Below are 16381 nucleotides of genomic sequence, written 5' to 3' on the forward strand. Positions count from 1 at the left end.
AAGTACAGGATAAGGCTGTAACTTCTTGTAACAAAGAAAACACAGAAGTACCAAAATAAATAAATAAATAAAGATACAGGGACCTGTCAAAAGAACACAGGAAGGGGCTTTAAGGGTCTCTCACTGGCCAAATCTGGGACAATTTAGGCATCAAAACAAACATAGTAATACTTTATACTCCACTGGATAAAAATAAGAACACAGGAGTCCATAGCATAATAAATGAATGAATGAATAAATAAATGAGAAAAAAGAAGAAGTCTACTTTAGAGTGACAACTAATAAAATTAGAAGAAATGATGGAGTTGGAAAATCACCATTTTGTATCCATAATGGTATATAGCTTTATTAACAATCAAAAATTGCCAATTAAAATTAAATTACCATGATCTTAGAGTCTTAAAGGACTAAAAATTATCTTTATTCTCATTTCAAAAGTTAGAAAAGGACTTCCCTTGTGGCACAGTGGTTAAGAATCCACCTGCCAATGCAGGGGACACGGGTTTGATCCTTGGTCCAGGAAGATCCCACATGCCACGGAGCAACTAAGCCTGTGTGCCACAACTACTGAGCCTGCGCTCTAGAGCCTGCAAGCCACAACTACTGAGCCCGCGTGCTGCAACTACTGAAGCCCGCGCTCCTAGAGCCCATGCTCTGCAACAAGAGAAGCCACTGCAATGAGAAGCCCGTGCACTGCAACCAAGAGTAGCCCCCACTCGCCGCAACTAGAGAAAGCCCGCACGCAGCAACAAAGACCCAACGCAGCCAAAAATAAATAAATAAAATAAAATAATTTTTTTTAATTAAAAATAAAGTTAGAAAAATTAACAAGTATTCAAACTAGCAAAAGAAATGTAGACACATTAAAAACATATATACTTCAACATAACCATGCTGGCACCTCGACCTTGGACTCCCCAGTTCCCAGAGCTGTGAGATACAAATGTCCGTCGTCTATACATACACACACATACACACACACACACACTTAAACACGGTGAACTGATTTAAAACAGAAAGTGAGCTCTATATTCCATTTTCCAGTGAAATCGATCTGAAACTCTTACCTGGGCACAACAAATGAAAGCAATGGAAAGTGTCAGTAGGAAGACAGAAGACACAACCACATCCACTGATCGCTGCGGGCCCCGTCTCTGTGGAGTGAGATGTGTAGGTTAGCGTTTTAGGTCACCGCCAGAGACGGCAACGGCCCTCACATCATTCACACTCCCAATCTTACTATATTGGCATGAAAATGAACATTTATAAGACGTTTCTGACACAGGATTTTTTTTTTTAATCAGTCATCAATTTTATACACATCAGTGTATACATGTCAATCCCAATCGCCCAATTCAGCACACCACCATCCCCACCCCACCGCGGTTTTCCCCCCTTGGTGTCCATACGTTTGTTCTCTACATCTGTGTCGCAACTTTTGCCCTGCAAACCGGTTCATCTGTACCATTTTTCTAGGTTCCACATACATGCGTTAATAAACGATATTTGTTTTTCTCTTTCTGACACAGGATTTTAACATATTTTGGACATATTCGACTTTAATTAAGCTCTGAGATCCATGCCATTCAAATTAAGGGTGTGATTGATTCACGAACATATTTTCAGCTGGAATATTCCCCCCAAAAGTCAGAAAAAGATGAGATATTCAATTTATCACTCTGCCCTAGGAATTTAAATTTTCTTTTCCCCTTCTAAGCTCTTATTTACTTAGCTCTAACAGCTCTGCAGATAGATCACTCCCAACTTGGTGTCCAGCAAGTCTGTCAGCAACTGATGTCTGTCCAGTACATAGAACTACCCTGCCTACTGAGTATCTGCCACCAAAAATTTCAGTGAGCATGTTTTCTGTGTATTATTGCAGATATTCCATGGTTAGTCAGCTAAAACTCACCTTCAGAAAGGAACGCAATGATAACCATATCTTAATGTTCTCCACCTTTTTAAGTCTGAAATGAGGTATTTCATATTTCCTAGCTTTCCTGGCAGAAGTAATATGGCTGAAGAGTTTTGCAAATAAAAATCTCTAGAGGAGGTTAAAAAAAAAAACAAACCACAAAGTGAAATGTACACATGTGTCACTGTGTGTATATTTACATAATTGTAAACAATATTCCCAGCATATAAAAAATATTAAAAGGATCAAGTTCTAATCAGTGGTCACTAAGACAGGCAGTGAAAAAACATTGTTAATAGCTCATTAACCTGTCGCTTGCAAAGCACATTATGTAGTAATATACTTCTTCACAACATGCTACACTCTTCACATTTTCAAGGAATATACCTTGGAGACCTTTGTGAATCCCCACCTTCACAAACTCAAATGTTTATACAAAATTCTAGCTTACTCCCAAATTACATTTCCATTCAAAACCACATTTTTTGCACATATCACCGATACATTAAGCCCTCAATCCCAAACTCTTATCAAATTTCAATAAATTTATTTCTCACTTGGCCATTTTTCACAGAAACATTTTCACTTTGGTAATTACTACATATGCTACATATACAAAACATCAAGGGCACATTGAGGTGCAGGCGCTAAGCAATCAGCTAGGCTCACTCACTGGCTCAGCCACTTACTCCTACGAGTAGGCTCAGCAAAATTTCAGATTACAGCATGTCATTTGTGAATAATCAGTATCACAAGTGTTAAACCCACAAATACCAAAAGTTCACTTATCAAGCCTCCATTGCCCATGTTAACTTCCGGAGAGAGAACAAATCAAGAGAACAAAAGCAACTCAACAGAATACCATATACAAAAGCAGAGGTAAGAAATTTTACTTAATTGACTACCGACCTGTTTGTATGTTCTCTCCGCCACACACATCATGAAAAAAAACATCCAAGTAAGACACAGTCGTTCAAAAAAATTAATTATAGACAAAATAATAATAGGTGTAACAGGTGGTGCCCCACAAAAGAGAGTCAAGATCTCCTCAGCTGAGATGGACTTTAGCTGGTCAAGGCTCTTCTCTCGGAACAGTCGATGTAAAAAAGGGAAAAATGCTAATCCGATGGTGACGACATTTCCCAGCATCTGATAACCCACTCCTTGCTGATACGCATTAACCTGGGAATTAAGTTAAAATATGCATCATTACTGCACAGCTAAATGGAGTTGTGAAGCAGTATTTATCAAATACTATTTAGATGATTAGAAACTAAATCTGTTTTAAATCTAAAAGAAATACAAATAAAAATGATGTACAGATTTATGACTTTTAGGCTTGAATGAGATAAGGAATATTTGTAGAGTCTACCTGAACAATTGATCATGCTCACAGAGACCTCTGTAACAAATAAAAAAATATACTACCTAGTGAAGACTGACTACAAAATTTAAGATACACATACTTGTGTTTCAAAAGCAGAGTCAACGTTTTGATCATTAAATACATTCTATGAAATAGCTGCTGATCATTAAATAGATTTTTCTAAAAATCCAAAAACGTATTAAACCTTACCCTGCTCATGATGATACCACTTATTTCCAACACAGACATATCCATCTTTTTGCACTCATTCCCTTCCCAGATTATTGCACTAACTCGATCAGAGGCAGGACTTGAGTTCTGAAGCCAGAATAAATGGTTCTGAGAAGAGAAAATAAATATTTCCATCCACTCCTTCTTTATTTCCTCCATTAGATTTTTTTCCCTTTGTCTAGCTCCTGGGCCACATTTGCCAGGGTTCAGCCTTGTCATCCTATTCTCCCCCTCACAAAGCTCATCACTGCAATTACCACTTCCATGATGCTGGTTTCTGGGTTTTGTTTTGTTTTTTTCACGAAAACAATTTCTTACCTGGAGAGAGGTTAAGTGTCTCCTATAATGATGGGAGGTAGGATTACATGATCTCCAAGGTTGCTTCCCTCTCTAAATGTATGGAAGTGAGGATAAGCTTGGTGTATTAATGGGATATCAAGAAGGAAAGCATTTCTACAGCATCATGACTAGACCAGGGATAGTAGGAAGTTACGCGGGAGAGGTGCTAACAGGTCTTAAGACATCACAGGAATGACTGAGAAGGTAAACCTTTCTCTGGTCTAATCAGGACACCGAAAAGCATAGTAAGCTCAAGAGGAAAAGGTCGAGATAAAAACAGCCCCGTATTTTCCTCTGCTGTATCATGTCTTATTCTTCGAGTACCAACTCAAGTCCCATTTCACCAACATGTCCTCTCTGATGGCCACAAGCCTCACTCATGTTGCCTTTCTCTGAAATTAAAAACCCTTACAGTCTATATCAGATAAATTTGCATCTAATTATATGCTGCTTTTATTGTGTCCTCTATTTCCCATAAAATCATCTTGTTCCCAAACACATATATAAGTTACTAAAAAACAACCATCTGGTGTATTTCTTCTCCTTCTACAATAATGCTTAACATAATGCTGATGCACATTTATGGATTTATTAATTGATTTAGCCAAAAAAATATTTATTAAGCAGCTACTATGTAAGAGGTACTATGGATATAATAAAGAACAAGACAGATGTAGTCCTTGACATCACAGCGTACAGACTTATGGAGACATGATTAAATAAAGTTACTGTGCGGTATGATAAGGGAAGGAAAGAATGCTTTAGGAGCATATAGAAAAGGCTTCCTAAGAGAGTATCACTCAAGCCAAGACCCGAAAAGTAAAAAAGAGTGAGACGAAGGAATGGGTATTGGAGAAAAGTGTGTTCCAGGCAAATAAACCAGTTTGTGTAAAGATCCAGAAGTACATGAGGAAACTGAAAGAAGTTTAGTGGAGTTAAACTATACCATGCAAGACTGTCATCAGAGCAAATAAAGGAACAGAAAGAAATAATCCAGAATGGAAAAAAAAAGCAATTAAAGGATTGTAAGGGGAATGGCATCAGATTTGTATTTTAGAAGGATCATTCTGGCTGCAGTGTGGAAAACGAAACGAAGGGGAGCAAGCCTAGAGAAGCTGTTGTAAGGATCCAGACGAGGGCTGATGGTGGTCTGCACCAAGCAGTGTGGACACAGGTGGGCAGATGTATGTATTATACAGCAGAATCAAGAAAATGTGATGACTGATTGGAAGCATGGGGGGCGGGGTCAAGAATGGCCCCAAGGTTTCTAACTTGGGTGGTTAGTGGTGACATTTAGAAATATGGGGAATAAAAGAAGAATAGGTTAGGTGGGAGAATTGGGAAATGATGAATTCCGTTTAACATAGTGAGTTTCATCTTACCTAGTTATTCTTACATATGCCTTAAAATTATCCTATAAATCCCAAAAGTGCAAAGGAGGTGAAAATCATCATGATGCTATTCATAATTACCAAGGGCTAAGGTAATTTAGATGAGTCTTCAGACTGAATGTAAAGAATATTTAGATACAAACTTTGATAGCAAAATTGGAGGAAAAAGCTTAAAACTTTAATAATAAAATGTATGTTGTTTCTAGTTAGTTTTTGAAAACTGTATACATTTAATGAAGCAGAATTTTTTTCATTAAAATGTGTAACCTAAATCAATGGTATCTTAGAATCAAGAAAATTCAATAATTAAACAAATGAATATCCATCACCCACTATTTATTAAGTCATTGTGGAAATATTTAGGCTAAAGAAAAAATAAAACTAAGAAGAATCATGATCATTGGCATTAAACATATGAAAGGCTGATATGAGAACCGCTTCTTAATCATTTAATCTATCCAGCAGTGGAAAAAGCTCATGAAATAACAATCACTCCAGCTCCACAAGTATTTAAGCAGAGACTAACTGATTGTCTGATGGGGATAATAATAACCATGCCAACATGTCGTGGGTGCTTACTCTTTGCCAAGCATTGTGCTAAGCACTTTGTATTATCTCATTAGATATATCACAATATTTCTAAGAAGTAGGAACTATTGTTACTACATGATAGGTAGTAGAAAAATTTCTGCAGATGTAGAATGAATTCCTATATTGATTGGAAGGTTGAAATAACCTTCTAAAGAATGAATCCCCATTCCCAGGCTATCTGATTTTACGATATTAACAGAAAACCTAAAATTAAAAGCATCACTTGCTTTATACATTATTAGAGAAGCAAGCAATGCCATCTCCTAGTAATTCATATATAATACTGCTATGTCTATGAAAATATAATATGAGTTTACTACACCAAACAATGTACCCTGCTCATATAAAATGAACATTAAGGGTCATTCTAAGGAAAATAATGAGAAAAAGTCCTAGGAAGAAACATTTAGGTTAGGGGAATTCAACAGTGCTTCCCCCTGAATTCTAATTCCAATATCTTCACTTACAAACTATGCTCAATTTCCTCATCTCTAAATAGGGATAATAATAGTGTCCACCTTACAGGGTTATTGTAGAGTTAAATGAGATAATACAGTGCCTGGCACACGGTAAGTACACAGTAAACATCAGCTATTATTACCATCACCTTTACAGACCTGCTGAAAAACATCCTCTTTGGGGTCACGTTTGGTCCCTGAGTGAAGGGAGTTCACGTGGGCCCCCTCACTGTCACTGGTGACAGACGACCGGCACTCAGGGCCGTGCAGCAGGTCATCCCATAACATATCCTCTGTCTCCGAGTCATGACGGGTGCTCTCCGAGTCTCTTCTCAACATGTTGAGGCTTCGAGAACCACCACTTGCGCCAGATCTACAGCCCTTTAAGGGAAAACAAAAACAAATATTTTTTTTATTCCTTTTTAAAAACAACTATATAAAATTTCTGTTGTTTAAGCTACCCAGCCTGTGGTATTCTGTTATGGCAACCTGAGTGGATAAACCCATCTATCTACAAGGATTTTTCTGAATTGCTTTTAATAATGAAAAACTGGAAACAAATTAAGTAGTCATAATTTCACACATTTTAATAAATTCCTTCATAAACTGGAATATTCTGCAGATGTTCAACAGAATGAGGTATTGTCTTATGTACTGATAAGGCAAGACCTACAAGATAAAAAAAAAAAACTCAGAACAAATTTTCCTATTTATGTTTTTTAAATGATATGTTATATGTTTAAATATATAGTATGCTCTCTTATGCAAAGGAAAATAAATATGTGGAACTATAACCACCCTCTAGACAGCATGGGTTCAATCTGGGGATGTGGGGAACAGTGAAGGATTCATTATACTGGGAAGGGAGGCAGTAAGTGGAAATGGTTGCTTTTTACTAAATATACTTCTTCATTTGAGTTTTTACAACATCCTTACATTAATTTTATAACTACAAAATCTGTAAAGCCTTAAAATTTTTTAAAAAATGAAGTGACAGTTTTTGGGTCATGAAATTAATTTTTTTTTTTTTTTTAGTTTTTTTCATTGTGATTTCTGTGTTTTAGATGAATATGTTCTTATTTTAACAGTTTTTGAAATACAGCATTCTTAAATATGTGTGCATAAGTTTATAGGTGGATAAATTTTTCACAAATGAAACATGTCTGTGTAATCAGCACCAAAATCAATGAACAAAGCATTACTAGTTCTCCTGCCCCTATTTCTGTGCTATTCCCTTTCAAGGCTAACAACCATTATGACTACTAAGAGCATAGATTAACTTCAGTTTTGTACTTTGTTAGAGGTGAAATCTGAAAATAGCTATTTTTTTATGTTTGACTACTTTTACAACATTATATTTCTGAAATTCATCCATATTGTTGCAGTAAAAGGTATTTTATAATAAAATATTTACCTGTATTTCAAAAAAAAACCAAAACAAAACAACTATATATCTGAAATAAAATGAAAACAAGTTACCTATGGTGATGGCTGGCAAGCTTTCACACACCGATCACTATGTTGACAAGACTTCACATAACAATAACACATTTTCATGGTTAAATGTGAAACTCTGATGACTCTCTAACAGACTATCAAAGAGGACTCCCTCTGAGAAGTTACTGCCAAGTCATGGGGTCGTTCAAGTGAGGTGCCCTGGGATGGGGTGACTCCTGCAAGCACATCCAGAGGGCCCACTCTGGGTGCAGGTGTGGCTGGGCCTACTGACACACCCAAATGCCCTCTACTCTAAATGTTGTGAGCTTGACTGTAGACCTAGTCACGTCCAGGGCCCAGCCAAACAGGGAAAAGGGTCATCAGGCTGTGAAAAGGATGGACACTGCAGCTCTCCTGCGGTACAAACATAGATATGAAAGTTTTTCCACAACCCCAGCTGCCTTGTCAATCAAAACAAAAGCCACCACCAGCCACTCTCCTCACCTCTGAATTATAATGTCCCAAATGTACCATATTCCCATTAGCTTTCATGATGAGATTTACTGCTCCCATCTCTCAGGGGTCCTTTCTCAAATATCTGTCCCCATCAGCATCAATGCCACTTACAAAGGAACGATGCTTAAGAATAAACTGCATATTCCAAATGAATATTAAGTAGGCTTCTCATCATCTAGGGATTGAGGAGTCTCTCTCTGGGCATCATCTATGATACTTTTAAGATTAGATCAAAGACAAAGAGCTCGTTCTCTTTCTGGGGGTGAGCAGTCATATAAAAGCTTCTAGATAGGTAGACACAGAGTTGGAGGCAGGGGAGGGGCAGGCAAATATACACACAACTTTAGGACAACCAATAAAAAAAAGGAATGGATACAGTTATTACACTCAAGAATACGCCTTGAAAAAGGATACGTTACCTGACTGAAGGCTGCTGATTCAAACTCTGATTCAGCCAGACTATCTGAATCCCGCACAACAGGACACCACTTGGAAGTGGTCTTCTTTACCTGCCAACAAACGATAGGAAAACATGTTGAATACCTTGTGACTTGGGAGTTAATGCCTATACTTTTATAAGCTTAAATAAAAATTACCTGAGTGTTTAGGTGCCTTGAAAGTATTGATTTCCTATTCTTAACTTCACAGCCGTTGTCACTTGAGGCCCCTTCCACGCTCCTCCGCAGTGCCATCATCTGTGTCTGGGCTTCACCATCATCCTCACTTGACAGATCATCTGAAATCCCATTGCCCAAACGCCCGAACGGCTCCTACAGAGAGAACAGCAGTTTCCTCACAGGGGACAGCCCAAAATACTCCAGTTAGCCTTGTGTATAAAAACTAAGAAGCAGTAAAAGTAAACTAAACCAAAACTGAACAAACCTACCTATTAGCTGGTCTCAGTAAAGAAAAATATTAAACTTTCTTGAAACTAAATAGCTTAAATGATGAGGCAGTATTATGTAGAGGTTAGAAGCACAGGCTTGAGTCAAACTCAAGTCTGAATCACAGCTCTTCTACTTATTAGCTATGTAACTGTAGGTAAGTAATTAAATCTCTCTGGGCCTCAATTTCCTCATCTGAAAAGCGATGATAATAAAAGCACCTATCTCACAGAGTTGTTGAAACAATTAAGTGAGTTACTACGTGTAAAGCACTTAGAATAGTGCTTGGTTGCAGTAATGGCTAAAAAATATTAGCTTTTTGTAATTCGTAAATGCCACAGTCTAACAAATAAGAAAATATTTCAAGACTATAAAGTAAGAGTGTAGTTAGTTTTGTAAAGCAGAACGCCTATACCTAAACCTGGAAAATAGTTTCCCAAACCTTAACACACTATCACCGCCTCTCTGGAAGACGACACAGCAGCCTCTACACTCATCTGTTTATTGAATCTACCAGTCTCCTACTAAGGCTAGACCAGGAGCAGATGCAATAACAAGTTCTGGTCCTAGAAATTAGAAGAATAAGGTACAGTCTTCATGTTATTCTTCATGATGTTCTCCTTTTCACATCCTGTAGTTTTACATTTCAAATGACACAAATCTATTAGTACCTATTCTGTGTTTCTAGCAGAGTCTAAGAATAGAAAAATTTTACACAGGAAAGAAAAGACCTTGTAATATTTACTCTTATCTAAATCTTACCCTGCATCCCTTTTCTCCATCTGAAAATTTTGCTTTCTCTCTTGTTTGCCACATTCTAATCTCTGGTCGACACTGTCTCTTCTTGATGATAGGATGCAGACAACCTGAGTCATTGTCAGTCTCTGTCCCTTTGCTACATATTAATTTTACTCTTTTCATCCTATTTTTTAAAAAGGAAAAAAAGATTACTAGTTAGTTTTTTGAAAGTAATACCTTTCATGAATTCACTTTCTTCTGAGGAGTACAATACATTATTCTGGAAATCAAGAAGATTCAGAAATTGTACGTTTCGGGCTTCTAGCTTGCCTCAGGGTGTAGAAAGCCAGTTCCCTCTCTAGTCTCCAAAGACTTGGGTCAGTTAGTTGAGAGGAAGCCTGTTCTTTTCGACTTTGCAAGGAAGTGGGTCCACAGTCTTCCCTCTCAAACGCAATGCCAACCCCGCCCTCACATTGCCTGTTTGTGCCACTTCATAGAATGTCTTCCCCTCTCCTGTGCTTCAAAGCCCAGCAACTCTCAGCTCCTCCCTGACTCCTGCTGACTACTTCACCCCAGAATACTCACTCCTTCTGCTGAACTGCATGCATGGCCTTGAGTCAGCATGATATCATTTATGATATTTTTACATTGTGGTGACTGCATCATACCTGCTACTCTTACCTTCCTAATTAGACGGTAAAATCACTGAGAAGAGGAATGCCCAGTGCCCAGCACAATGTTCAGCACAAAGAACTCAAACGCTTCAACTAAAGAGTGTCAACTTATCTTTAGAAAAATATGTGAACATACTTCGTCTTCAAAAACAAAACTGCAAAAGCACTTTACTTTTGAGTCACAAACATTAACATACGATAAAATAAGGATTTCTTCGAGTCATACTAGCGCTGTTACAACTTACAAAATCATGAAGGAGGTTGAATGCGTCTTGGATTCATTTCCCTTTCTGTCCTACAGCCCATCGACACCAGCCTCCTGTCCTGCACCCCACATCTAAAGAGGAATCAGCTCTCACACTGAAAAATACCTCATCTTTTAAAAATTCTTCTTTCTCTCAAGATGTTGGCCAATATGACTTAAAATATTTACCCTTCAAGAGTATTTATATTTCCATAATCTTGTGGTCTAAAAAACCACTAAAGATCAAACAGAATGACACTTTTATGGTAGATTACTGGACTAATGGGTAACATGACAGACAGTGGTGACATTTCAAATAAGCAAATCATTCCAGAACCTTTAAAAATCCCACCACAATGATAATATGCTTACACTGCGTATTCCTAAAACCTAATCAGATTATATACTATGTAAACACTAATGTGAACACAAAATCAAGTAAAAATTCCAATGTAAGACTTCCCACCTGTTGCCAAAGAGAGTCCCCCAGAAACCACCATTAAAGGGTGCAGATTCCAAAGTTTCTGTTCCTCTGGCTTTATCAGAGGAGTTATTTCCATTTTCTCGGCTCCCATCACCATTTACAGTTTTTCGTAATTTTCTACAAAAAAAATATTTCAACAACTTTAGATTATTCAGAACCTTTTCTGTTTCTACTCAGAATATCCCTACTGACTACTACCTGAAATTAAGTATAATGAACTTCATATAATGAGGATAAATTATACCGGAACATTTCTGACTTAAGGGCAAAAACAGGTTCCAGAACAAAGTGCTAAGTTACCATTTTGTTTGTTCATTAAATAAATAGAAATGCCATTCAAAAACATAACTAGAAGGAAAATTTTCATATGTATGACCAATAATAGTCTTTTCAGGAACCAAAAAAAGAATGAACAATTTCTTTAAATATGGATGCCAGAAATCTACCCATTTGGCACATTTAATCATGGGAACACAAAATAATAGCAAGTGATCAATTTTTTGATGTCCTATGCAGTGAAAAGATATATCCTGTAAATACCAATGAGACACAGCACAATATTTGATTCCCTTAGAAAACATTAAATCAATTAAACTGAATTTTCAAGGAATATTATTTCCTGGAAAAAAAAAGTTTTGAAAATAACATTCAAAAATAAGTATAAATATATTGAAATTCTTTGCACCAAATGAAAAAATCTTATATAGTAACTCCTTGGGGGAACAAAAATCTACAGATACTCTGAGAAAGATGACTTTTGTAAGATAATACCATATATATCTAAGAAAATTTTAACAGTTCCAAACCCCACAAACGGCACATAATCAATAAAGACTAGACATGAATTCAATGTGTAGAAAAGTTAAATCTTTATTAAAAGTTTAGAACACTTAGAAATCCATTCTTTTTATATACTATTGAAAAAAGGTAAAAATTTTAGTAGCACTAACCTAATGTACTAAGATCCTTGTTTATAGTGAATTTTCACCAAATTTTAAGACTGAATTATGAAGAAGAATGCTTTTCATTAAAATCATTATTTAAGGTAAATTTTGATAAGGAATAATACAGTATAGGAATTTTCCTTTTAAACAACGGTACTGAATGACAAACCTCCATCCTCCTTGGATTAAAAGTTCATGACAAGGTTTCTAAGCATCAGGGAGAAAAGTAAAAGTAAAGCATTTGGTTTTTTTTTTAAGCCAAAAAAATAATGAAAAATATATGCAAAAGAGGAAGATTTTTTTATTAATTTACTCAAAGATTTTGTTCTTCAATGCCTCTCCCAGAAAATACACAACCACAAGTGTAATTTCTCATCTCACCTTCTTCTCCGATTTCCATTGTTTCCCAATGGCCTTGTTATCTGAGTAGACACAATTTGACAGTGGACAGTTCCCATGAGTAACATAAGGCACAAGGGTCCAAGTACTTCACTTACATTCACAATAGGCATCATAAAATAGAACACGAGTGCTATAACTGAAAAGAAGAGATTTCAAAGTGGAAAGCATTAGGGCTTATCTTTAAAACCAATTCTAATAACTCTACAGATTATTTCTCCAAAAATCTATCATTTAAAGAAGTATACAAGTGAAAGCACATAATTTTATACAATACAATCCACCTGCACATTAGCTGAGTGAAAACCTGAAGCCCTAGATCACAGAGCAAGTGAAGAATGATGTGTCCAAAGGATCTGCCTTTCTGGAAATATGACAATCTAGATATTCTGAAAGACTTTCCAGCACAAAACAACTAGATACTGTATAACCCTCTGCAGTACTGCTCTGCTCAGAGACCCAGTATTCTCCAGGGTCCAGAGTGATATGTAGCAATTAACAGAGCTGGAGTTTGAACCAAGGCAGCCAGGCTCCAGAATCCTTATTCTTTTTTTTTTTTTTTTTTGGCCGAGGTGTTGCATGCAGGATTTTAGTTCCCCGACTAGGGATGGAACCCATGCCCCTTGCAGTGGAAGCATGGAGCCCTAACCACTGGACTGCCAGGGAAGTCCCAGAGTCCTTACTCTTAACTGCCATGCTACATTGCCTCTTTGTATGTGAGTATGAAATGTCCAAAGAAAAAAGTAATGAAAGAAACAGAAAGATACCACAAATTATCTCCCAAAACTTCCAGATACAATTTTACAGATTCGTTCTTTCAGACTTTGACATAAAGATAATTCTTGTGCTATACAAACTTTTCTATGTGGAGTAAAATTAATTCCATTCCCTAATACCCTGATACCCAAACATAACAACAACAGCACCAAAACAATAAACTATAGACCTTGCTGACTTGTGAACGTGGATATAAATTTACCTCTAAAAAGTAACACCATGAAAGCAGGGATTTCTGTCTATTTTGTTCACTGCTGTGCCTAGATCAGTACCTGGCACATAGTAAGCACTCGATATTTGTTGAATGAATGACTGAAATACTATCAAAGTAAATTTGACAATACAGCAAAAGAATAATTCACCAAGATCATATAGGGTTTATGCTAGAAGGATAGTAGGAAATCTTTCTCAGAGCCTAGAAGAGTACTTGGCACAGACATGTTAGGCACTAAAGGAATTGTTGACTGAGACTTAACTGATGTAATTTAATAATTTAATACGATGTAGTTTTGATTGCATGCATATGTATCATCTCAATTGCCGACTGTGTAAAAGGCCTGTGTCCCTGATTCCTGGGAGGTAACCTCTAAACCCTTGTAATTTTCCAAATGATGAAGTATCTCTGTTATTCATGGTGGGTCCCTTGGACCATAGAGGATAGTTTAGGCCAATAAAATGACTAAGGATAGGAGTAGCCGCACCAGAAAGACCAACTATGGAATTAGAGGGCTGGGGTTTTGAGCCACACTGTATCAGCCTGACCTTTGGGGAGGGAATGGGAGCTAAAGACTGAGTTTAACTCCTTGGCCAGTGACTCAATCAAACAGGCCTACATAATAAACCCTCAATAAAAACTCTGGATACCAAAGCTTGGGTGAGCTTCTCTTGTTGGCAATACCTTGTGCATATTGCTATCCATCATGGATGGAAGGGTAACACATCCCTGAGGACGACAAAAACTTCCTGATTGAAGCCCTCCCAGACTTTGCCCTATGCACCCCTTCTAATTTGTATCCTTCTGCTACAATAAAACTATAACGACAGCACTTTCCTGAGTGCTTTGAGTCATTCTAGTGAATTATTAACTCTGAGGGAATGAGTGGGGGACTCTCAAAACTGTAGCCACCTGGTCAGAGTAAGGGTAGCCCTAGGGACTCCCAAAGTAAGGCTGGTGTCTCTTGGGAAGGGCTGTGCCTTTAACCTGTGAAGTCTGGTCCAACTCTAGTAGTGACAAAGCATTCTATAAAAAGAGACATTTGTTCCTGATTTGTAATTAATCTTAAATGCCAATCTTTTCTAAAATACTAGGAATATAAAAATATGTCCTTAACACGCTAAAGAATATATATAAGTAGTGCTCGCTTTGGCAGCACATATACTAAAGAATATATAAGTAAAATCAACATGTATCATATTAATGAAAACATTCTGAATAGGAACAAAACATTATGATCACTCTTACTGTTATCACTTAACACTGCTCTGAAACGTTGACTAATTCAATACAAGTAAATGAAATGTATGAAAAAAGAGGAGACCAAATTTTCATTATGCCAACAATATGGTTGTGTAATTAGAAAATCTGAGAGAAGCACCGAAAAACTATTAGAAATAATGAGAGTTTAAAAAGTGGCTGGTTATAACAACCTTAAGTATAAACTAAAGGCTTTCAAATGTAACAGCAATCACCAGTTAAAACACATAAAACAAACAAAAAAAGCCTCATACCTACAGCAGCAGCAACAAAAACAAAAACATAAAATATTTTACTTTAATGTGGAAGCCCCCAAGCATCCCCTGATGGATGATACACATAAACAAAATGTGGTATATACATACAGTTGATTATTATTCATCCTCAAACAGGAAGGAAATTCTGACACATGCTACAAATGGATGAATCCTGAAGACATTACGCTAAGTGAAATAAGGACAAATACTGTGTGATTCCACTTATATGAGGTACTCAGAGTGGTCAAATTCATAGAGACAGAAAGTAGAAGGGTGGTTGGCTGGGGGTAGGAGTAATTGGAGAGTTATTGATTTATGGGTACAGAGTTTCAGTTTGGAAAAATGAAAAAAATTCTGGAGATGGATGGTGGTGATGGCTGCCTAACAATGTGAATGTAATTAATGTCATTGAACTGTATACTTAAAAATGGTTAAGATGGTAAATTTCATGTATATTTTACCACAATGAAAAAAAAAATTGAGTTTAACAAGATCTATGCAGGCCTTATAAGAAAAAAAAAAATTCCTACAAAGCTTTACAGAAAGATATAACAGAAGACTTGATTAAAAGGAGAGCTATATCGGGCTTCCCTGGTGGTGCAGTGGTTAAGAATTCACCTGCCAATGCAGGGGGCACGAGTTTGAGCCCTGGTCCGGGAAGATCCCATATGCCGCGGAGCAACTAAGCCCGTGCGCCACAACTACTGAGCCTGCGCTCTAGAGCCCGCAAGCCACAACTACTGAGCCCGCGTGCTACAACTACTGCAGCCCGTGTGCCTAGAGCCCGTGCTCTGCAACAAGAGAAGCCACCGCAATGAGAAGCCCGCGCACCGCAACAAAGAGTAGCTCCCGCTCACCGCAACTAGAGAAAGCCCGTGCGCCGCAAAGACCCAGTACAGCCAAAAATAAATAAATAAAATTAATTAATTAATTAAAAAGGAGAGATATATCAATTTTCTCCCCATTCCCTCCAAATATATCTATACCTATATTTTGGAGTGGGGAGTGGTGAGAAGGTAGTTCCAATCCAAATTCCAATTTTTTTTTTTTTGGTCTTTGATCATGATAAAATAATTCTAAATTATTTTGCAAAGAATAAGCAAGTAAGAACACCTAAGAGAAAATATTGAAAAACACAGAATAACAGAGGAATACTTGTCCTGCTCAATGTTACTACACATTAAATAGCTACAGTAATTAAAGAAATGTGACACAGATATGAGAATAACCAGACAAACTGATGGTGCAGAATATATAGTCCA

General features: G+C 37.0%; 1 protein-coding gene across 1 annotated transcript in view; it reads right to left on the bottom strand.

The window, feature by feature from the left end:
* Positions 1-16381, bottom strand: part of PHTF1 (putative homeodomain transcription factor 1) — a 61143-nt gene that overhangs the window by 20753 nt on the left and 24009 nt on the right. Inside the window, exons 6-15 of the mRNA XM_068540543.1 lie at positions 12594-12750; positions 11251-11385; positions 9891-10050; positions 8841-9014; positions 8664-8753; positions 6451-6672; positions 3492-3620; positions 2825-3097; positions 1913-2044; positions 1068-1154 (exon numbers count right to left, since the gene is read on the bottom strand). Coding sequence (XP_068396644.1) covers positions 1068-1154; positions 1913-2044; positions 2825-3097; positions 3492-3620; positions 6451-6672; positions 8664-8753; positions 8841-9014; positions 9891-10050; positions 11251-11385; positions 12594-12750 — 1559 coding nt within the window. The remainder of the gene's footprint in view (positions 1-1067; positions 1155-1912; positions 2045-2824; positions 3098-3491; positions 3621-6450; positions 6673-8663; positions 8754-8840; positions 9015-9890; positions 10051-11250; positions 11386-12593; positions 12751-16381) is intronic.

The sequence above is a fragment of the Eschrichtius robustus genome, chromosome 3, assembly GCF_028021215.1.
Source record: "Eschrichtius robustus isolate mEscRob2 chromosome 3, mEscRob2.pri, whole genome shotgun sequence".
Taxonomy (NCBI): Eukaryota; Metazoa; Chordata; class Mammalia; order Artiodactyla; family Eschrichtiidae; genus Eschrichtius; species Eschrichtius robustus.